Below are 23,866 nucleotides of genomic sequence, written 5' to 3' on the forward strand. Positions count from 1 at the left end.
TCTGAGCTCTCCCACCAGACTGTTGCTCCAGATTCCAGTATTTCCTCCATGTACCCGTGTACTCATTTACACTGATCCTACATTGATTCCATTTTTTATTCTCTCCCTACAGCCTTCTTCCCTCACTCACTTGACACACTGGGGGAAAGTTACAGCGCACAATTAACCTTGCATCCTGCGTGTCTTTGTGATTTGGGAGGAAACTGGAACACACGGAGGAGACCCACGCAGTCACAGAGAAGGCGCAAACTCCACCCAAAAAGTGCCGAGAGTCAGACTTGAACCCAGATCTCTGGCACTGTGAGGCAGCACTACCTGCTGTGCCTCATCCTGAACCTGGTCCGCCCTTCCCAGATTCCTGACCTACATTTTCTGTTTTATTTGAGGTGATTGGAAATATTATTTTCTTTCCATGGGGTAACACAATTAAAAGCTAGCCTATGAATTGTTGCTGTATTGAAAACAGAGCATCACAAGTCAAGTCATCTTTATTTGTCACCCACATATACAAGATGTGCAGTGAAATGAAAGTGGCAACGCCTGCGGATTGTGCTAAACTACAAAACAGAATAGAAAAAAAAAGGTTTTAACACAAAAAATAAATTAATACAGTAAATTAAATTAGTCCCTGGTGATATGAGAGTTAACAGTCCTGATGGCCTGTGGGAAGAAACTCCGTCTCATCCTCTCTGTTTTCACAGCGTGACAGCGGAGGCGTTTGCCTGACCATAACAGCTGGAACAGTCCGTTGCTGGGGTGGTAGGGGTCCCCCATAATGTTGCTGGCTCTGGATCTGCACCTGCTGATGTATAGGTCCTGCAGGGGGGCGAGTGTAGTTCCCATAGTGCATTCAGCCGAACGCACTACTCTCCGCAGAGCCTTCCTGTCCTGGGCAGAGCTGTTCCCAAACCAGATTGTGATGTTTCCGGACAAGATGCTTTCTACAGCCCCAGAGTAGAAGCACTGAAGGATCCTCAGAAACACTCTAAATTTCCTCAACTGTCTGAGGTGGTAAAGGCGCTGCCTTGCCTTACTCACCAGTACGGCAATGAGCACAGGGGCAATAAGCCAGTGGAGTTTTGCAGCAGAGGAGATATGAATGTATTTATTGTTCACAATTCAAGCCTGGCTTCACTGTGCAATGGTAGCTGCCCAGGCACCTCACACCATCTTGGACACAGTCCAAGTCTGCAAGCTTTTGTCAAGAGAACATTTTACTCTGCAGGCCAAGTATTTGAGTAGTCCACTTTAAAAAACATTTTCTTTGGCAACGAGGGTGGTGAACCTTTGAAAGCTTCACTGTGTATAAACTAAAACTCCCACACAAGTCCTGCGCTGGCATTCAGACATAATGCTGACTGCAGACAATGAGCTGTGGTTTTGCCCTGAGCTCATGTTGTTCTGAGTCAGTTAGCTCATGAGCTCTTACACCAGGCGTTTGAGCATGAAGTCCAGGACGATACTCGAGTGCAGCACTGAGGGGTTGCTGCACTGTTGTAGGTGCTCCTGTGCAGCTTTGAGGGAGTGCTACACCGTCCACAGTGCTCGCGTATAGAACAGAGGGCGAGTCGCATAGTCACAGGTACCCATGTACAGTTCTAAGGGTGTGCTGTATAGTCACAGGTACTAATGTAGTGTACTGAGAGTACATTGCATAGTTAGAGGTACACATGTACAGTACTGAGGGTGCGTTGCATAGTCAGAGGTACTCATGTACACTACCGAGGGTGTGCTGCATAGTGGGAGGTGCATAAGAATAATGTTGAGAGAGGGCCACACTGTCGGAGGTGCTCATGTACAGCTCCAAGGGAGGGTTGCACTGTGGAAGTGTTTATCAAGAGCGTTGAGTGTTGCACTGTTGGAAGAGCTCAGGTACAATATTTTGTGTGAGTGCTACACTGTCAGAGGTGTTCCAATGTGGCACTGAAAGAGTGCTACACTGTCCATGGTGCTCCTTTTTGGGTGAGACATTAAGTGGGACATACTTCACTGCCTGCTGAATTTAAAAAAATGTCGGGCAGTTTATCCCAATGACTGCTATTACCAAACAGCATTTCTAAAAATCAGTGCAAACCATTCACCGCTTTTGCTGATCGCTCAGGACCTTGATATTTGGCTCTTGCAAAACCTGTGGCTTTATTTCTGCTCTCCCCATAACCTGTGGCTTTATTTCTGCTCTCCCCGTAGACGTCACAGTAGTGTAGTCTGTAGAGCTGCTGCTGCTTCATAGATCCAGCAATCTGGGTTCAATCCTGAGCTCCAGTGCTTGGAATCTGCATGTTCTCCCTGTGACCGTGTGACTTCCTTCGGGAGTTCCCGTTTCCCTCATACCCCAATGATGAGCAAGTTAGTAGGTTAATTGGGCTCTGTAAAATTGTCCCCCGTGTGTAGGTGAGTGAACCTCGGGGGAATTGAACAAAGCTTGGGAGGAATAAAATGAGTATTGGTCGCATAGGTGCAAATGATGTTTGAGTGCCAGCAGTGACTTGGTGGCCAAAGAGTTTGTTTGTGTGCTGTATCTATGATTCTTTGAGATTACCAAAGTCACCGGCTACTGGAAATCACAGTGTGCAGCATCAGACTATCTCGTACGAGGCACGCCTTCACACTGGCTGTCTCAATGAGCAGGGGAGTTATTACAGCTCAGCACAATCCATTCCTCACTTTCCAGCAAAATGAAACATTGTCACAGAGATGAAGAGAGATCTCAGCCCTCCATTCATATGGAAGCATAATTGCACTAAAACATACAAAGGCACATCGTTGGAGCAGAATTAGACAAAAAACTGGCATAGAGCCAAAGAGGAGAAACTGGAGCAGGTGTTCAAAAACACAGTCCAGATTTCCACACAATTTAGAAGAATGTCAATTGGCCCATTAAGCCATTGCTAGCTCTCATTCCCATCCCCCTACTTAATTTTCCCTGTAACCTACTCACTCCACATTCCTTTGAATTGCCTACAGATTCTACCACATGTAGGGGCCATTAACAGTGGTCAATTTACCAACATCTTTGAGATGTAGGAGGAAACCCATGCAGTAAAACTCCACAAAAGCAGAGGCAGAGGTCAGGATTGAACCCGGATTACTGTGGCTGTGAGGCAGCAGCACAACTCGCTCCATCAGTCTGCCATCCAGGGGCGAGGGTGCGGGGTTGGCAAAGGAGGTTGTGGGGTTCAGGGAGAGGACACTCAAGATTTGGGGCTAGGCACTCCAAGGCACATCTCGGACAGGATAAAGAACGAGGGGATGTGCAAGTAGAGCTCTTGGAGAGAGGCAGAACCAGTGGAGAGCACCATATGAGAGACGGGCAAGTCCACAGCATGCCAGATGCAGTTCATAGCTGTTGTACCTGGTCTGAGGTGGGTTATGAGCTGCAGAGTTTTGAATTATCTTAAATTTCCAGAAATAATGCTGGAGGTCTGGGCTAGGATAACAATGGAATAGCCTACACGGGAGGCATTGCAAAGTCTCTGTACATGAGGCCAGCTAGTTCAATAGAGATCAGAACTCAAGCAAAGGACTACCTGGGCTGCCTCAGTGCCACACTCTGCTTTAATACAGAAGAGGTGTCAGGAGACCTCTGCTGAGGCAATGTGCGTATCCAGTGCCGGCTCTGATCCACTGATCTATTTTCTTTTGTGCAAGGCACATTATCATTCACCATACAGAATCTGCAATTCTGCAAAAGGAATGAAAAAGAGGATCAATTTAACAGTGTATTACTGATTTGACTGGAGGAGCAGGGAAATTCTTCTCGACTCTATGCCAATATTTCTCCTTCAAGCAGCAACACAGAGATTAGATTAACCTGCCACTTATCTTCTGTTGCTGTTTGAGAGATGTTGCAATGTGCAAACTGGTTAAGGTTTATCACTGCAGTACAAAGTGATTTGAGTTCTAAAGTATTCAATAGGCTGCACAGCCTTTACTCTGCCCAGATTGCTGCACAATTGCAAATTCTTTCAGCTTCTTTTGGAGAAAATAAAGTGGACAACCTATTCCTGTTTGAACTGAAACAAAAAGGGTTTTTTTCTCTTACTTTTCCCACAAATCTGAAACGATTGCTGAAATCCAGCAAATGACCACATGAACAAGGACACTGATTTGGGCACTTAAAGCATGTGCACCGAGTGGACAAAGGAGTGTTGTTGAAGCTGCCCAATTGAAACCATTAAATTGATATTCATCCTCTTCCACCACGTCTCCATCCCGTGGTGACAATTAGAGATATCTGCAAGTAATGCATGATAATCCTATGGGGAGTTGAGCACGTATTTCCATCACTGGGGCTGCAACAAATTTCCTCACTGACGATGGATGCTATTCTGAGATGCTAAACCTGGTGCATCAGGTTAAAAGTATGCTCAGCTGCGGTGCGAATGATGTGCAGCTTTTCCTATCGTTTATTGCAAACAGCATCTTTAATATCCTCAGCAGCACCGCCAGAAGATAAACATTTTATTTTAAATACACTCAATGGAGCTGACTGAAATTGTAAAAGTGCCTGTTCAACATCAAACAAAATCCTGTGACACAAATGAACGTGGGCCCATCATTTTGCTTGGAAGAAACATGTGATTAGTTTCCAAAATTTCAATTGTTGGGACTTTCCTTGCCTCACTCCTATATTCATTAAATTGAAAGCACTGAGACTGGTCAACAATTTCCCCCCAAATTGTGCAGTGTGGGAGTGGTGGGGAAGATGGACAGTGAGAGGGAGAGAGATTGGGTGGTGCAAGGAGAAATGGTGTTGAGGGCATTTGTGTGGGGTATTGCATCGTGGCAAACAGATGGGAGAGTTCGGGGGAGATTTGGAGGTGGGGGTGGGATGACTTAGGGGGGGGAAATGGGGCACGTGGAGACGAGCAGGTTGTGAAGGGGGGGGTGGGACAGAACGGTGTGGGAGTAGAATACAGTCAGTGCGGGTGGAGATAGGCTGGGGGGAGGGAGGAGAAGGGCATTGGGGATGAAGCAGTGGGACAGCACTGTGCGGAGGGGGTGGAATGGCGAGGTGGAGATGGGAAGTCCCTGGGGAGATGAGATGTTACAGGGCACGGAGTACATAGGGAAGGGAGATAGTTTAGGAAGAGACGGATCAATGCAGAGGGAGACAGGACGGTGCATGGAGAGATGGGCACATTGAAGGTCAGGGCTGCACTGAGCAGTAAGAGGCGGATGACTGAATCCCATCCGCAGATTTTATGACCGGAGATAAAATGCCAAACTGACCACATCAGCTGCACAACGTCTGCATTTATATAGCACCTAAGACAAAAAGATTCTAGGAGATTGCCCTTTGGCATCGTAGTCCACATGCATTGTCTGATGCCCAAGGCTCTGAAATGATTGCAAAAAACAATAGAGTGATATTGTTATACGCTGACACGTCTGGGGGCATTTTTGAAACGAGAGTACAAAGAACTAGTGCCTTTCACAACCACAGAGAATTTTGCTGCCAATCAAATACCTTTGAAGGACACTTGGAAAAAGTTCCCAGTTTAGGCAATGAAGTACCACACAGAATAAAGAGGTATTGCCCACGATCCAAACTAAGGTCTTCATAAGAATATTGGGGAGAACTCTTCATCGCCACAATACTGCAGGATCTTTCATAATGATTGCAGTAAAGATACCAGTAAAAGTAAGTACCAGTAAAGGGGGTAGTTTTAACGTTTCAGATCAAAGACACTACCTACAACAGAGCAGCACTCTCTCAGTACAACAACCATCCATGTACAAGCTGAGGTTGTGCATTTATGCAGATGGTGTCTTGCCCAGAGATGAGCACACTGCCCACCCTTCTGACGCTGTGGTGCAAGGAGAACAGATTTCTTAAGGCCGCCAAGACCAGAGAGGGGGAAGAGAACAAAGCAGCTCCACCCAAACATCAGGGTGGGTTTGCTCTCATGACTCAAGGGCTCAGAGGCGAAGACAGTCCCGCTGATTGAAGGTGGCCCACCAGTTCTGGCATGAAAATGAAGCCAGGCTTTGCACTGAAGTCGAGGGGTTGGTTCCCGTTAACCGACCTCCAGCAACGCTAATTAAAAGATGCGAGGATACCGCCAGGGTTGACCACAGCAATTTGCCCCTGGATTAACAACTGCCATTAGTTCCCCCCCCCCCCCCCCCCCCTCCCCCCAATCAGATAGATTCTGCACACAAGGCTGCACTTATCAGAGGTGGCAATGCTCTGGTAGCCAAATAACCTATGTAGTCTCCCCTCATTTAGATGCACTTCCAATATCCCATGCAATCCACGGCTCCAATAGCCATGACGGTGTGTGTGTGCCTTGCAGGGAAAGTGGAGCGTAAATGAAAACTACACCAAGAGCAGATTTGCATTTAATTGCAGTGCCAATTGCATTTAACCCCAAGTGCAAAAGGCATCAAATATCCTTCCTATATTCCTCAACCCCACCCCCCATCTCCAATTCCTTTGAAAATGTAACAATCAGCCAGAAATGAGAACATCTCTCCTCTGAACCTCGCCGCAATAGGCAGTCGCCAGAAAACTATTCTAGGGTGAAATGCCCTGCAGGGCAGACGGCGAAGGCGGTCATCTTTCTGCGGTAAATCGCTATTGTCATCTCACCCGTGGCTCTGATTACATGGGTGTGGGGGATGGGATGGGGGGGGGGGGGGGGGGGGAGGGAGAGAGAGGGGCATTGACTTCAGCAGCTCGCATCAAAGAAAATCACAGGACTGGAGAGAGGGGACCACTCGGTCATGGTCAGGGCTGGCACCAGCTCCGACCACAGCTGCCCACTAGATCCCCATCCATTGTCAGAAAGCACAATAGGACCTGCCCAACAACTCTCAGGTAACATTGTTTAAATCACTTCTTTTTTTTTAAACCAGAAGCGCAGCCACATGGCATCCACCCCCCTTGAACAAAAGGATCCCAGCCTGGTATTCGGAGGCTTTCTTCAGAGTAAACGTGGATTTCTCCCCACCTCATCACCCCACACACAACACTCCCTTCAATTCGGACACTGTTCAGCGTGGCAATTAAAAGTAGGGTTTAAGGAAGCGCCATGCTGTTTGCTTGTCCCCCCACCCCACACACACACACACTCCAGGTCCCCTCTCTCCACGTTGGGCAAGACGGACCCATTTCTCAATCGCATCTATCCCGACACAAGAGTACAACGAGGGTGCGCTAGTTCTATCTGCGCTAGTTCAACGAGGCTTCCCACACTCTGCAGAACTCCAAAGCCCCACCATTCAAATTAACAGCCACAGACAATGGGGGTAAAAAAAAACCCCCATCGTTTAACTTTCCCACTCCTCTGACCAAATGATCAGATCCCCAAACCAACCAGGCTGTGGAGAACTGCTCCATTCCAACCTTGTTCTGCCCACACATACAATGCAATTGGTATCATCAGTACGCTGTAGTTTTCCTTTTTTTTTTAAAACACCACATCATTCCTCCCCTTTTCCAAACCCGAGCAAGAAAAGTCGCTTGCAGAAGAGTTATTGGTCTCTCCGCTTCAACCCTGCGATGATGCCCTCTTACCAGAGATCTCGGTTGAAGGCACGCCGGTCACCGCGAACCCCTTGGAGCTGTACAGATGCCTCATGTCCGAGCAAATCCTGGGTCTCTGGTCCGCGTGAACGGTCAAGGCAAGGACCCCCAGGAAAGGCAGAATGAACCAAATCCACACCATCTTCACACGAGCGAACGAGCCTCACAACCCCAGAGAGAGTGAGAGAGAGAGAGACAGAGAGAGAGGAAAATTCGAAAGCGAGATAAATCAAGATCTCGACAGTCAAAAGGTTGGAATAAGCGCAAGCACAAAGATACAATCTAAATTATAGTTTCCCCAATCCGTTGCTGGAGGGGAAAATCCAAACTGTTCTTATTTCCTCTCCTCCTCCTCCTCCTCCTCCTCCTCCTCCTCCTCCTCCTCCTCAAAAGAATGGCTTTTAACTTGCGAGATTCGGTGGGAGAACCTCGAGTTTCAATCCATCTCAAGGATTTGCAGATGAAAACGGGTTCATTGTCAGTGGAAATCCACAGCTCCTGCACACAAAGAATGCACCGGTCAAATTATTCTTCCAAAATAAATAATAAACACAATCCCTGGTGAACTTTTTGTTTCTCTCTTAATTCCAGTTTTTTTTTTTCTTCTTCTCTGCTGTTTGCTGCGGCGCGGATGGTTGGAGACTCTGAGTAAATGAAGAGTGGAGAGAGAGAGAGAGAGAGAGAGAGAGAGAGAGATGGTCCGTGGATGTAGCCTCCCCGCCTGGCACGGATAGAGACAGAACAACTGCCTCTGTCTCTTTCAGTGCAGACTGTGCATTATGGAGCGTTGCAACCAACCCCGCCTCCTCTCCCTCATCCCCTCCCCATCTCACACAGGATGTTACGAAAGGCTCACATTGCCGCCAATGGAAAAATAAGCACAAGTTTTTTTTAAACCAAATACCTCCCCCCATTTTTTTTTAAATTGTCACTGATTCCCTGGACCGCCAGTTCTTTTCTCTCGCTAAGGTGCTGCTGAGTTAAGAGTGCGCGCCTGCATTTAACCCTTCCAGGTACACAGATGATCCCAGTCACAAGCGAGTGAGATGCAGCTTTAACAAGGACAAGTGGCACAAACTCAAATCTCTTCACTCGGTTCGCTTGATACCAGTTAGAATTTACAGGGAAAATGTCTCCCCGTTGGATCTTTTTAATTGTGAGATCTGTTTGTATGAATTTATTCTTGACTCGTGACTCCAATGTTGCACGTTGTAGCACCGAGACAAAGGGATCCAGAGAAAGATTGACAAGACTGCTGAGTTGCTCCAGCATTTTGTGAATAAGACACTGCAGATACTGGGAAGCTGAAATATAAACAGAAAAGTGAAAGGGCCGGATAGATTGAATGTGGAGATGATGCGTGGAACTAGAGGGGGAGAGTATAGGACCAGAGGGCACAGCCTTCGAATAAAAGGAGGTACCTTTAGAAAGGAAATGAAGAGACATTTCTTTTGTCAGAGGCTGGTGAATCTGTGGAAGTCATTGCCACAGACGCTATGGAAGCAAAGTCATTTGATCTTTTTAAAGACAGATTCTTGACCAGTCAGGGAATCTGAGGTTACGGGAAGAAGAATGGGGTTGAGAGGGAAAGATAGATCAGCCATGATTGTATAGCAGAGTAGACTCAATGGGTCCAATAGCCTAATTCTTCACCTATGAATTGTGAACTTATGGCTCATTACCATTTCCACAGGTGGCATGTAGGGATGGGCAATGAACATTATCTGTGCCATCTATAATCCTAATGTTAATAAAAGGGAAGCACCATCTTGGAGATGGAAGAATCTGATAGTCCACAATCAGGCATTGCCTGAATGGGGGGAGAACTGAATTTGCACGGTCAAGTCTGAAATATAGGTATAGACAGCAAACAGAGGACTGGACAGAATGATCCCAGCAATTTGGGGAGTGTTCACATATGAGCTGAACAGACCAAAGTAACATCTGCACAAAGACTCTTTTACAAACTGGAAGTTAATAAAGACAGACATAAAGTGTTGGAGTAACTTAACGGGTCAGGCAGCATCTCTGAAACATATGGATAGGTTACATTTCGGGTCAGGACCCTTCTTCAGTAATTCTCCATCTGAAGAAGGGTCTCAACCCAAAATGTCACCTATCCATGTTTTCGAGAGATGCTGTCTGGCCCACTGAGTCAATCCAGCATTTTGTGTCCCACAAGACTATACTGATTCAGCTTGGAGCTGTTTCATTTTAATGGCATTTAACAAGACCAGTTGTTTTCTCGAGGGGTGTAACAAAATGAAACTTGAGTGAAACGATGCATTAACTTTTGTCGTTTTAAGCGTGAAATGTGCTGAGAAATTTTCCAAGCAGTTTTACGGAGTGAAGGAATTACATCTGGATGATTTCAATATTCTGGAGCAAAAATCCCATTTTCATGCTCATCGACATAACGTGGAAACAGGATACTTAGCGCTGAATCACGATCAGCCCAGTGACCCAATCAAGAGTAACAGTTTATTTTTGTTCACTTCACTTGCTTGCAAAGCATCACAAACCAAGTCTTTTTCAAAGACTTCCGGCCTGTATTAATTGTCTGTTCTGAAGGTGCAGAATTGTCACTGCAAGTGTTTTTTTTATTGGGATCAGCTAATCAGTGCACCATCCATGATTCAATGTTGTCGGCTATATCATCAGCATCGGCTTCTTCGAACTCAGGCCTCATTTTTTTACACGTTCTGTGAGTGACTTCAGCACTGCTCAAAAAATTTGAGTCCGGGGTTTTTGCAAGGAATGTGCAGGTGCTCAGTAATATGACAGACAGGTTTGCCAGTATCCACAAAAATGATGGCGCTGCAGTGTTTGCGCTTTCCTTCCATAATATTCTGCAATGCAATCTCACATTCTTATTAAATTCACTGCATGTCTTGCAACACCTGCATCATTTTCACCCCAAGCCAAATCAATGGTCAGGACATCGTGAGACAAACAGAACTGGTGCATTTCAAAAGTCCCATGTAATGGTGTGAAAGCAAGTGGCAAATTCTGCATGGTTGTTATTTTTGGAAGGGGAAACATAATTAAGCTTTACGGTGCTTTTTCCTGTTTTTTTGCATCGATTGAAAAACATTTAAAAATGAGCTTTATTTATTTATAAGGGTACGATGTTACCAGATAGAGTAAATACCAAAACCAAACACTCTCTTTGGGCCTCCAACTCCGGATCGTTATCACGAGTGTTTAATAAGCGAGTTCGGTATTCCGACTGAGCCTGTGCAGGTCATAGGTCACGGGGGCATAGAATTGTCGCTAGCTGTTCTACTACGTATAAACAAACCTTTGTTTCATCCGTTTTTGTCCAGTGTTTCGTAGAGGTAAGAAAATACTGTTTTCAAAACTGTTCATTTGGTGTATATAGGGTTAATTAGTTAAAAAACGATGATTCTGTAGGTTTTTTTGCTTTATGCGGTGAGTTCCCCTCAACTCTCCCCGACTCTTTAAGTTGTCCCGGAGCCTTGGAACCGCGGCGGCGGCAGGGACTGGAGGCAGAAGCTGCCGGCGAAGGTTCACCGGAGAGCAGATCGCCACCGACCCAGACCCGGGACAAGGCGAGAGATCGCAGCGCCCCCTCGCAAACAACAAACTCAAGGAAACTTCCCTCCTCACCGCCACCGCTGCTCACCCCGGGGATGTGGGGCTTCTGAACAACAACTAGAACACTTGTGTTTGTTCTTATTTCGCTGCATTAGAGGGAGATGGGGCCGGGGAAGAGAGTGGAGGAGAGGTGCAGATCTCGCTGGTGCAGGGAGAAGAGAGAGAAAGGGAGAGAGAGAGGGAGGGAGGGAGCAGCCTCTGCAAATGGCGGCGCTCCTTCACCGGACCCTCTGACATCCTCCCACTCCCCGCGCTCTCGCTCTCACGCGCTGCTCCCTTTACCCCTCTCTCCCCCTCTCTCTCCCCCCTCTCTGTCCACCCTCTCTCTCCCTCTCTCTCTCCCCTTTCTCTCCCCATTTTCTCTCCCCCTTTCTCCTCCTTTCCCCCCTTTCACTCCCCCCTCTCTCTCCCCACTCTCTCTCCGCCTCTCTCTCCCCACTCTCTCTCCGCCTCTCTCTCCCCTCTCTCTTTCCCCTCTCTCTCGCTCCCCTCTCTCCCAGCGTCAGCGAGATCTGCGCCACTCCTCCACTCTCTCTCCTGCCCCATCTCCCTCCTAATGCAGCGAAATAAGAACAAACACAATTGTTGTGGTCGTTGTTCAGAAGCCCCACATCCCCGGGGTGAGCAGCGGTGGCGGTGAGGAGGGAAGTTCCCTTGGGTTTGTTGTTTGCGAGGGGTTGCGCTGCGATCTCTCGCCTTGTCCCGGCTCTGGGTCGGTGGCGATCCGCTCTCCAGTGAACCTTCGCCGGCAGCTTCTGCCTCCAGTTCCGGCCACACCGCCGCATAAAGCAAATAAACCTACAAAATCATTGTAGTTTTTGCAAATTTACCATATATACACCAAATTAACAGTTTTGAAAACAGTATTTTCTTACCTACACGGAGAAAAAACGGAAAAAAAGGATGAAACGAAGGTTTGTTTACACATAGTGGATCAGCTGGCGACAATTCTATGCCCCCGTGACCTATGACCTGCGCGTTCTCAGTCGGAATACCGAACTCGCTTATTGTCAAAGGCGTTGCGACCAGAACAATGAAATTCTCACTTGCTGCAACTTTACAGGTACATTTACACAACAACACATCAAATAAATATCCAATAAACAAAAATACAATTAATTATCAGTTATACTAGTTGTTGTGGAAATGTTGCCTCAGTTTAATGTAGGCACAAGGAACTGCAGTTGCTGGTTTACACAAAAAAAAGGCACAGAGTGCTGGAGTAACTCAGTGGGTCAAGAGTCAAGTCAAGAGTTTTATTGACATATGTCCCAGTAGAACAATGAAATTCTGACTTGCAGCAGCACAAAAGAATATGCCACAACAGAATATCTCTTGAAGACATCGATAGGTGATGCTCTGGGTCAGGACCCTTCTCCAGGCTAATTGTAGTAGGGGGGGTGAAAGTCAAATAAAGAGTTGGGGGCAGGCAAGGCCTGGTAAGTGCTAGGTGTTTACAGGTGAGAGTGGGTTTCATTAGCAGATGGTTTGACTAAAGTGAGAGATGAAAAGAAGGCTGTAAGAGAAGGAGAGAAGCGGAGTGGATGAGTAAATTGTGAAGCCAGAGGAAAGGGTACAGGTGGAAGTAGGATGGGAGAAGGGGAAAAGTAGGAGAGTGGGGCAGGATAGTGGGAGAAAATGGTGTGATACTGGGAGGGGCACAGGGAAGAGAGAGGAAGGCAAAGGTTGGGGTGGGGGGTAGATTAATCTTTAGTTTTAGTTTTAGAGACACAGCATGGAAACAGGCCCTTCGTCCCATTGTCCGACCAGCGATTACTCTTACGTTAGTTCTATCCTACCCACTAGGGACAATTTGCAGAAGCCAGCCAACCTACAAAGCTGCATGTCTTTCGAAAGTGGAAGGAAACCGGAACACCCAGAGGAAACCCACGTGGTCACAGAGAGAATGTGCAAACCGTACAGACAGCTCCCACAGTCAGGGTCGAACCCAGGTCCCTCCCGCCCCAACAATTACCCAAAATTGGTGAACTAAATGTTCATACCGTTGGCTTATAAGCTACCCAAGCGGAATATGAGGTGCTGCATGTGACCTCACACCGGGACTGGAGGAGGCCCAGGACAGAAAGGTGGATATAGGAATGGGAAAGGGAATTAAAATGGTAGGCAAACAGGAGATGCACAAGGCCTTGCTGGACTGAGCACAAGAGTTCCGCAAAGCGGTCTACTATAAACCCAGAGACTCTCACAGTTATCTGAACTACACCTCTTCCCACTTGGCCTCTTCCAAAGACACCATTCCCTACTTCCAATTCCTCCATCTCCGCCATATCTGCTCCAAAGGTGAGGCGTCCACTCTGGGACATCCAGAATGTCCTCTTTCTTTGATAAACATGGATTTGTCCTTACTCTTGTAGATGGATCTCTAACTATGCCCTTGTTTCTTATGCTTTTGTGTCCCGTAGTTCTTGTCCCCCACCACCCTCCCCCAGACGAAACAAAGAAGGAGTTCCCCTGGTCCTTACCTTTCACTCCACCAGACTCCTCATTCAACACATTATACTCCGACATTTCCGCCACCTTCAAAGTGAACCCATCTCATCCGAGTCTGCGCTGACCAGCGATCCCCGCACACTAACACTGTCCTACACACACGAGGGACAATTTACTTTTATATCAAGTTAATTATCCTACAATCCTGCACGTCTTTCGAGTGTGGGGGGAAGCTGGAGCTGCTGGAGAAAACTCATGCAGGCCATGGGGAGAACGTACAAACTCTGTACAGACAGCACCCGTAGTCAGGATTGAACCCGGGTCTCTGGCGCTGTAAGGCAGCAACTCTAATGCTGCACCACCATGCTGCCAAGGGAGCACTTATTAATTTAACCACTTCTAAGAAAATAGAGCAAATCTACAGAACAGGTGTGCATTCTTCACATCTCAACTGTTCCGCCTCTATTTACCGATGGGCCATTCTTGTTATCTTTGCCATCGGCTGATTGAATCATCTATCTCCATTCCCCACACCTTGCACCATCGCTCCCGACCAGGTATTAACCAGCTCTCTTCTGAGGGAGTTCAAGCAACTCAGTTTTGTTATTCTATCCAAGAACCAACTGCAAAAATAAATTACATATGTGGGGTTTGTAAATGGAACTGGCTGATAGCAATACTTTATTTTACTGAATAAGTAAAGGATGAACCAGTCAACATCAATACAGCACAATGCATATACTGACAGGAAGAAATGTAGCTCATGGCTGTATTGTGCTGCATCTGCTCTGACAGATTCATGTTCTTCATGTACAATCTCTACTCCAGGGAGTGAGAGGAGGGAATTGGAGCAAAGGAGAGACTGAGAGAGAGAGAAACCAGGAAGGTGTTAAGAGGGATATATCAAGGTTAGTGCTGTCATCAGTTGTACATTACGATGAGATATATTTGCCTTCACTGGCAGATATTTTGCTTGAAGCGATCCAATTATGTTCCTTATTCTGGTTAGAACCAAACATTACTGAAAGAGACCCCATGTGCCACTATGCAACAAAGGATTGTGAGTGAGTCCAAGTGCAAGGTTCGCTTCTTTTCACCCACATGTTCTGACTGTTGCTGTTCTACTGATTTATCTGTGTCAGACAATTGCACATAACTGATCTATGTGCACTGATCTTGTGGATCCTCGCGAGCATGCAAGATTATGCCACTGCAATTGGGAAGACCACTCCGATCATCCATTCACCTTATGCCAAAAGTAAGTTAAATTTCTTGCTGGCGTGATTTAACATTGCCAGTTGTACTGGTTGATCTGTGTCCATTATCTCACCGCATGTGTTCACCGCTGCCAGCGGGAGATAGTCTTGGAAGTGCGTGCCAAGTTAATCGCAATGGAGTTGCCGTGGTCTATGACCCCACCCTGAACCTCTGACCTTCTGAGACCAGAGGTCATCTTCCACCCATCACCCCTACATATAGTTGCAACTATAAACTTCATTATTCCAGCACAAAGTGGGGTGGAATGAGGGTGAGGGAGGTAGGAAGAAGGATGGTGGAGGGTCAGCAGGGAAGATGTGATTGTTTTTCCTTTACCAATTAGGTTATCGAGGAACAAAGGACATCGCCAATTCTTAAGGAGAGAATGAACAATTTTTTTTAAGTAAAGAGTTAATTTAATTTCCTTCTCTGTCGCTCAGTTAAATATATTTAAGCAAATTTAAAGAAGGGCCCCATTGTCCAGTCAAACGACCATTCACCAGTGATTGATGTTTCCAGCAAGTACACGCACAGATGGTTGCAAGCAAAAAGTCATTGGTGCCATAATGACATTTTGGCTCCATCTCCGTTAAAAGCGAATGGGACATTCCCCACCCCCACATCACACAACATGCACCTCCCCATCCCCCACCATCCCACCCTCACCAATGTCAGCCCTGACTCCGTAGGTGACAAGTCTGAACCAGGTGGGTCACAGGAGGAAGCATCGCACTTCTGATCATCAAGTCGATGATCCAATTCAATGGTAAGCAAACGCCACTTTACTGTCCTCTGAATGAGATTTTTACACTGACTCCCAGCATGTCTGCCAAGTGGATGGCAGTCCCTTTGTGATGATTTAAATAAAGCTGAGATTGCTCCTGATATCCTAGGCAGCATTCACCCATCAACCAAAAACCGATTAACTTGTCATTTATTGCTCGACCTTCTGCCGCTCTTTGCATGTGTGACGTTTGAGCCACATTTGCCTGCAAAACAACCTGTGACACCAATTTGGAAGCATTTCATCACCAACTGCTAACATGATAGTAATTTGTGGAACTGATTGAATAATTCTCAAACTTGCTGAACAGATTGCTTACATGCACATAGTTTAGACTTTTAGACTTTAGAGATGCAGTGCGGAAAAAGGCCCTTCGGCCCACCGAATCCATGCCGACCAGCGATCACCGACGCACTAACACTATCCTACACACTAAGGACAATCTACAGAAGCCAGTTAACCTACAAACCTATTCAGCTTTGGAGTGTAGGGGGAAACCGGAGCACCCAGAGGAAACACACATGGTCATATGGAGAAAGTGCAAAATCCACACAGACAGCACCAGAGGTCAGGATTGAACCTGGGTCTGTGGCGCTGTGAGACAGCAACTCTGTGGAGATCTGTCCTTTTTCTTTGCTTCAGCCACTAGACTCTGCATGGGCTTTGCAGCATTGTGTGCTAGGCACATGCTTGAGGCTCGACAACTCTACCGCTGCACCACTGTGCCACCCTGTCCCATTTCTACGTCATTTTCCCTTACCTAATGCACTTGGCTAACAAACATTAATAGCCCTGCTCTATTTGGGAGAGATTGCTGAGATTTCTGTTTCATATGCTGTTTGGATTTTGTTTTCTGTGTGAATTAACTTTGCTGCATAATGGACAGGTTAGTGAGCATTATGCCCTAAATACCGCGTTGTAAATAAATATCGCGTGAGAAAAGAGTAAAATAAAAGTAAATTTCACATTTTTATATGTATATATATATATTGGAATATGTGTATATAGACGTACACTGAACTCTTTGTTTCTCCTTTATTGTATTGTTCACAGTACTATGTTTACATATTCTGTTGTGCTGCTGCAAGTTAGAATTTCATTGTTCGACCTGGAACATATGAGGATGAAACACTCTTGACTCTTAACTCTTAAATCCAAATTTTACCAGATTGTAGGAAGCTTGGTTGACAAGAGAATGAAGCAGTCATCTCCTTTTGACCCATCAATTAATCAAGTCACAGAGCAACTTCAGTTCACCAAGTCCGCATCCAGCATCAACCACCCACTTACATTAATCCTGCATGAATCCCATTTTTTACTCTCCAGGCATACCTATCAATTCTCCCAGCTTCTATCACTCACCTCTACACTAGGTCCAATTTTTCAATGACCAATTAACCTACCAACTAGGTGTCTTTGGACGCGGAAGGAAACCAGGGCATCTGGTGAAATCCCACTGGGTCACAGGGAGAGCATGCAACTTCCACACAGACAGCACCTGAAGTCAGGACTGAAGTCAGGTCTCAGCTGCCTTGAGGCTCTACTATCAGTGTGGCAATGACGCCATATTCACTGATATACTGTATATTCTTTGAAGTATGCTGCCGATGAGCGATGTTTATTCTCATTGAGTTTTCTGTGTGCATTTCTTTTGATGAATTTTAAGGAAAATTAAGGGTGAAAGGGCAGGAATGGCATAACTGTGAAAATGGACACCAAGCATTTTTACAACAGTTACAAGCAGAGAAAACACTTTACATTTACAGAATTCATGACTTGGGAGGTGTGCTTGTACCAAGTAACTGAAGGCCACCGTAAAGATACAGAAAACAATTAGGAAGACAAATGGTATGTTAGCCTTTATTATGCAAGAGTTTAATTACTCGAATAAGGAATTCATACTGGAATTGTGCAGGACCTAGAGTGCTGTGTATGATTTTGGTCTCCTTATCTGTGGGGGAATTGAGGGAATGTGTGAAGATTTGCTGCACCGTTTCCAGGGATAGTGAGTTTGCCACATGAGGAGACTGGGTCGGTTATTATTTTGCATTTAGAAGAATGAGAGTAGACCTCATTGAAACATACAAAATTCTTAGAAATGGGCTGACTGTAGGCAGGGTGCTTCCCCTGACCGAAGAATCTAGGATCAAAGGGCACATTTTCCAAATAAAGGATCGGCTGTTTGGGACAGAAATGGGAACTTTCTTCACGCAGAGGGAAGGCTCTACAGCATAGGGAAGAGGCTCAGCCACTGAGTTTTTTCTACTTACCTGGCAGGGGAGAGTCGGTGATCATGGAGGCCGATCTCCCAGGACAAGGCTATCCCATTGCACTTTGGGTGTGCTGACGTTTGTGATGTCCCCCCCAAATGTGGGATACTCGACTGTGACATTTTTGGATTTTGGGGCGGCACAGTAGTGCAGTGATAGAGTTGCTGTCTTACAGTGCCAGAGAACCAACCGGGTTTGATTCTGTTCCCGGATGCTGTCTGTACAGAGTTTGTACGTTCTCCTCATGACCTGCTTGAGTTTTCTCCCGGATCTCCGGTTTCCTCCTACAATCCAAAGGCGTACAGATTTATAGGTTAATTGGCTTACGTAAAATTGTAAATTATCCCTAGTGTGTGTAGGATAGTGTTAGTGTGTGTGGATCACTGGGTGACATGAACTTGGTGGGCCGAAGGGCCTGTTTCCACACTGTTTCTCTATCAAAGCAGAGATCAATAAATTTGTGGGGGATTAATGGGTATGGGCAGAGAGCAAAGAGATGGCTCTGAGGTAAAAGATCAGCCATGGTCTTTATGAATGAAGGAGAAGGCAGAAATAGATAAAATGGCCTCCTGGTTCTTAAGTCCTAATAATTTCAGGATAACAGAAGACTCTTCACAGCCAGTGCAGTACTTTTAAAGCTTGATTATGCACAGTCAATATATGCAGATCGAGTTCTCCCAAACAGCAATGAAGTAAAGACGCAATAATCTGTTTCTGGTTGATAGATGAGTGTTGTCTAGGAGAATCCATAACTTCAAAGTAATTTGAGTAAGTTAAGTACCAGTCTATCATATGCTCACTGCATGTCTGCACCATAGGTTCGATACAAAATAAAGTTCACTCCACTCTTTCACGCTAGGCACACCTATATCAGGATAATACGGGTCAAGTACAGGGTAAAAGATCTCTTCTACCAGTTCCTGAGAGCAGTGCAAATTAATTATAACCACATGCCATGATTTCAAGTACATAAAAACAAATCGTGAAATTCATTGTGTTGCAAACATTAAGGTCTAAATCCACAGAGTTCCACTAAGTATGGTACTATACTTTCAGGCTCTTATCCACCTGAACACTTGCCCTCTATTTCTGAGCACATCCTCAGCTATTCAGAAGATATATACATCAAATAGTGGAGTAATTCTGCAGGTCAGGCAGCATTTCTAGAGAAAAGGAATAGGTAACCTTTTGGATTGAGACCCTTTAGAATGAGAGTCAATGGCGAGGGAAACTAAAGATATGAAAAAGTCTAGGTCTAGAAAAGGTACAGTCACTTTAGTTTACTTTACATTATGCCTCCTAAATCCATAATCTCGACAACCAGGGAGTTCAAGGCAGGATAGGAGCATCATCGCTTCTTTCTTCTTCAAATTACAATCCTATCTGAAATGTTGCAGTAAATGGGAGCTTATGATTGGCGCGAAGAGGGGATAGTGCGCGATCTGCTTAAAAGATGAGATAAAATAATGTCAAAATGCCCTTGTATTATGTTTGATTTGGATTAAGCATCTGTTGTTGAATAAGATTAACATAAATAAAAAGTATGTTATGACTAATTAAATAATTGCAACCAATGCAGTAGATAGTATATTTTCGTATAGTTGTATCTAACAAAAAATAAAAGGTGTTTACTGCACAGTATAACTGTCTTCAAATACTGCTGTGAAGTTAGAGGTGAGCAGTTAACATCTGCCATCTCTCCATGATATGCAATAAAGTCTCTTGAAGCAAACCTGCAAAGTTTCCGCTTTTCATTTTCATTTTTAATTTCCCTCTAAATTAATTTCTTCCACAAAAGCCTTGTTAGCCTTGCCAGACCCCAGCTCTGTATGCAATGCCAGCCCTTTTACACTTGGAGGACCCTGTGTTTCTCCAGTCCTGCTTTCATTTGTCCCACCAATGCTGCTTTTGCCTTCTATAGTTTAGAGTTTGAACTCCAAGATTCATTCCCTAAACATTTCTACTCCCTTTTCATTCTATAAGACACTGTTTAAAACTTACTTCCTCAGCTCTTTGATCAAACTTTGCACTGAGCCATATAACCGCATGTCAAATTTTGTCTGATTTTCCTCCTATGAAACACCTTAGTCGTACAGTAGAGTCATAGAGTGATACTGTGTGGAAACAGGCCCTTCGGCCCAACTTCCCACACCGGCCAACATGCTCCAGCTACACTAGTTCCCACTTGCCTGCACTTGGTCCATATCCATGTACCTGTCTAACTGTTTCTTAAACGGGATAGTCCCAGCCTCAACTACCTCCTCTGGCAGCTTGTTCCATACACCCATCACCCTTTGTGTGAAAAGGGTACTCCTCAGATTCCTATTAAATCTTTTCCCCATCACCTTGAACCCATGTCCTCTGGTCCTCAATTACCCCACTCTGGGTAAGAGATTCTGTGCATCTACCCGATTTATTCCAGTCATGAACCTTGTGTATTTTACTGTGTGGAGAGTGCTACTCTTGCATGTACTCTCTGTGGTGGCATGGGTTTCATTCAAGTGTTCCAGCTTCTCTCAGCATCGCAAAGATGTGCGGGACAGAAGTTGAACTGGCCACTGAAAATTGCCACTGGTCTGAAGGCCAGGGGTAGGGTCAGGGGGGCAGTTGATAGACTGTGGGGAGAATGATATTAATGTAAGAATAGTGTTAATGGGTGGTTGGAGGTCGATATGGACTAAATGGTCCCAAGGTAGACACAAAGTGCTGGAGTAACTCAACAGGTCAGGCAGCATTTCTGGAGAAAAAAGATGGGTGCTGTTTTGGGTCAGGGCCCTTCTTCTGACTGAAAGTAGGGGCGGGGGGGGGGGGGGGGGGTGGGGGTGGGGGGGGGGGGGGACGAGGGTAAAGAGCTGGAGGCAAGAAAAGTGCAGGACCAATCAGGGCCGTGCCACATTCGACCTCAGGCCGGTAGGCCCATTGTTGGGTAGGGAGGGAAAAGCAGCTCTGCAAGAGGCAGGGTGAGAAGATGCAGCCTGACCCGTGAGTTACTCCAGCACTTTCTGTCTATCATTGGTATTAACCAGCACCTGCAGTTCTTTGTTTCTACAAATGGTCCAAAGGGCCTGTTTTCTGTGCTGTATCTCTTTATGACTCTCTATAATTGAGGTTTTGAGGAGTCAGCAGAGTTTAGATTAGTTTAGTTCATTGTCACATGTACCGAGGTACAGTGAAAAAGTTTTTTGCATGCTATCCATTCAAAGAAACGACTGTACATGATTACAATCAAGTCGTCCACAATGTCCAGATAAACAATAAAGGATATAACATACAGTGCAGGATAAAGTCTGAAAAAAGTCCAATTAAAGATAGTATGAAGGTCTCCAATGAGGTAGATTGGCGGTCAGGACTGCACTCTAGCTGATAACAGGTATAACAGAGCTTTATTTGTCGTTCGGTACCGAAGTACCGAACGAAACTACATAGCAGTCATAGAAAAAAAAAGAACACAAGACACATAACCCCAACACAAACGTCCATCACAGTGACTCCAAACACCCCCTCACTGTGATGGAGGCAACAAAACTTCCACTCTCTTCCCCACGCCCACGGACAGACAGCTCGTCCCCGACCGACCCGCACAGTCCCCGCACCGGGCGCTGAAACGTCCCGCGGCCGAACCGGGCGATGAAAGGCCCGCGACCAAGCCTTGCGCAGCTAAGTCCCGTGGTCGAGCCGCACCGGGCAATGTCAAGTCCGCAGTCGAGCCGCACCAGCGATGAAAAGCCCCGCAGTCGAGCTGCACCGGGCGATGTTAAGCCCCGCAGCCGAGCTGCACCGGGCGATGTTAAGCCCCGCAGCCGAGCTGCACCGGGCACTGTTAAGTCCAGCGGCCAAGCCGCACCGGGATGTAAAGTCCAGCGGCCAAGCCGCACCGGGATGTAAAGTCCAGCGGCCAAGCCGCACCGGGTGATGTAAAGTCGCACCGGGATGTAAAGTCCAGCGGCCGAGCCGCAGCGGGCGATGTTAGGCCCCGCAGCCGAGCCGCACCCCGCGCCGTGAGGAAGAGAAAAGTCCCCCCCCCCCACACCCACCCCCACCCACCCACACCACCACCCCCTCCCACACATACACAACCAAAAAAATATATATATATAAAAACCATCCCAACACCGACACACAACAAAAAAAAGACGGACAGACTGCTAGTCAGCCGCTGCCGTTAGGCGCCGCCACGTGATGAGAGGACCATTCAGTTGCCTGATAACAGCTGGGGACAAACTGTTCCTGAATCTGGAGGTATGCATTTTCAATCTTCTGTGCCTCTTGCCTTATGGGAGAGGTGAGAAGAGGGCTTGACCGGGGTGAGACTGGTCGTTAATTGTGCTGGTGGTCTTGCTGAGGGAGTATTAAGTGTAGATGGAGTCAATGGAAGCGAGGTTGGTTTGCATGATGATCTGGACTAGGCCACAACTCTCTGCAGTTTCTTGCATCTATTGGATGGAGCTGTTCCCAAACCATGCTGTGATGCATCCCGATAAAATCTCTACAGGCTTCACACCTGTAATTGTGAGCAAATATTAATCAAAATATTGTTGGCCATGTTCAGTGATTCTCCAGACTTCATGCCAGGTAATGTCTTTGATATTCACAGATGAATAAGAATATTAAGAAAACGTCTTTCAGAATTCAGTGACCTAGAAAATTCAAGTTAAGTCAAGTGAAGTTTATTATCATATGCACGTGCAGTGAGGTACAGGTACAATGAAAATCTTGCTTGCAGCAGCATAGATAAACAGATTTAGATAAGACATAAAACATAAATTTTGCAGTGAAAAGGAAAAAGCCTGTGCAAAATAAGACATTAGTGCAAGTGTACTTAAGTGGCCTTAAGTGGCCTTGGGAACTACTGACCAGGTCCGGCACGCTTTAGTGAATGAGACACTCACCACAGAGTCAGGACAGAGGGTGAGCTCGACCACGATGGAATAGGCCCAATCAGTTCTATAGTCAGGGGAGGGTAGAATATTTATGCTCGGGTTAGAAGAGGTGAGGCTAGTCTCAGGGAAAGGATCAGGCCTGGGTCTTGTGGAGGGGGTGGTGTTGGTTCTGCATTCTCCCTTGGGTCAGGGGAGGGAAGTTGGGGGATAATGTGTGGCAACCAAAGACAGGAGGTTGTGGCATGAAACACGGTGAAGGTCAGAGGTGAAGGTGAGTTATTTAGTGAGGACTTGTTCGCAGATCAAGACTCCAGTCTGGGCCTTAAGGGATTGGAAGGTCACAGGGTCAGGAGGGATTGGAGTGTCAGAGAATTGGAGGGTCAGTGAGGGGGGTCAGAGGTTGGCCTTTCAAGGCTGTGAGCAGCATCAGAGAGCAGCAGAGGGATCGGTGCAATTTGGGGAGAGAGTATAAGGGGATCTAGAATGAATATGGAACCGAGATGACCATGGTCTCAGTCCAGAGCTGCATGGGTGGACATTTTAGACCTGGGAACACCCAATAATGGTCATTTTTGTGGCAAACTCCCCCCTCATCTCAGGTGCTCCAAAGGAATGAAATCATCTCATGCAGGCTTGACTCAAAAATTCCATCAAGAATACTAAAGGGATGTGCTCTGGGAAGTGCACAGTTGAATTTCCAATGTTATGCAAATGACCCAGAAATGGCAGTATTGTACTTCCGTTTGGAAAACAAAACGAGTTCAATTGCAAAATGGTTTAAAAAAAACTCAGCTTGTGTGACTGAATCTCAAAGCAACCGTTTGTAACCACAGGCACAGTCAATGGGTATCCTTGAACATTGGCGAGTTTGAATTTAATCAACTCTTTTTTAAACAAATCTCTTTATTTTTACTAATTCTGTAGGTTACAACATAAATTGTTCTTTGTTTATACAAATTGGAGTGATGCAGTAGCTACAATAAAACATATCAGTAGTGAGAATCTGATGGTGATTGCTTCACCATTGCTCAAAACGTGGATCATTTGTCACTCGGAGTGATCGATTATTCTATAA

At 46.0% G+C, this 23,866-nt stretch overlaps 1 protein-coding gene and 1 pseudogene across 1 annotated transcript in view; one reads left to right on the plus strand and one right to left on the minus strand.

Moving 5' to 3' along the window:
• LOC144599596 (glypican-1-like) overlaps nucleotides 1-8,318 on the minus strand; it is a 137,546-nt gene extending 129,228 nt beyond the window's left edge. Inside the window, exon 1 of the mRNA XM_078410664.1 lies at nucleotides 7,523-8,318. Coding sequence (XP_078266790.1) covers nucleotides 7,523-7,673 — 151 coding nt within the window. The 5' untranslated portion in view covers nucleotides 7,674-8,318. The remainder of the gene's footprint in view (nucleotides 1-7,522) is intronic.
• Nucleotides 8,319-17,903: 9,585 nt separating this feature from the next.
• LOC144599740 (U1 spliceosomal RNA) lies at nucleotides 17,904-18,057 on the plus strand (annotated as a pseudogene).
• The last annotated feature ends 5,809 nt before the right edge of the window (nucleotides 18,058-23,866 follow it).

Source organism: Rhinoraja longicauda, chromosome 13 (assembly GCF_053455715.1).
Source record: "Rhinoraja longicauda isolate Sanriku21f chromosome 13, sRhiLon1.1, whole genome shotgun sequence".
In the NCBI taxonomy this organism is placed as follows: domain Eukaryota; kingdom Metazoa; phylum Chordata; class Chondrichthyes; order Rajiformes; family Arhynchobatidae; genus Rhinoraja; species Rhinoraja longicauda.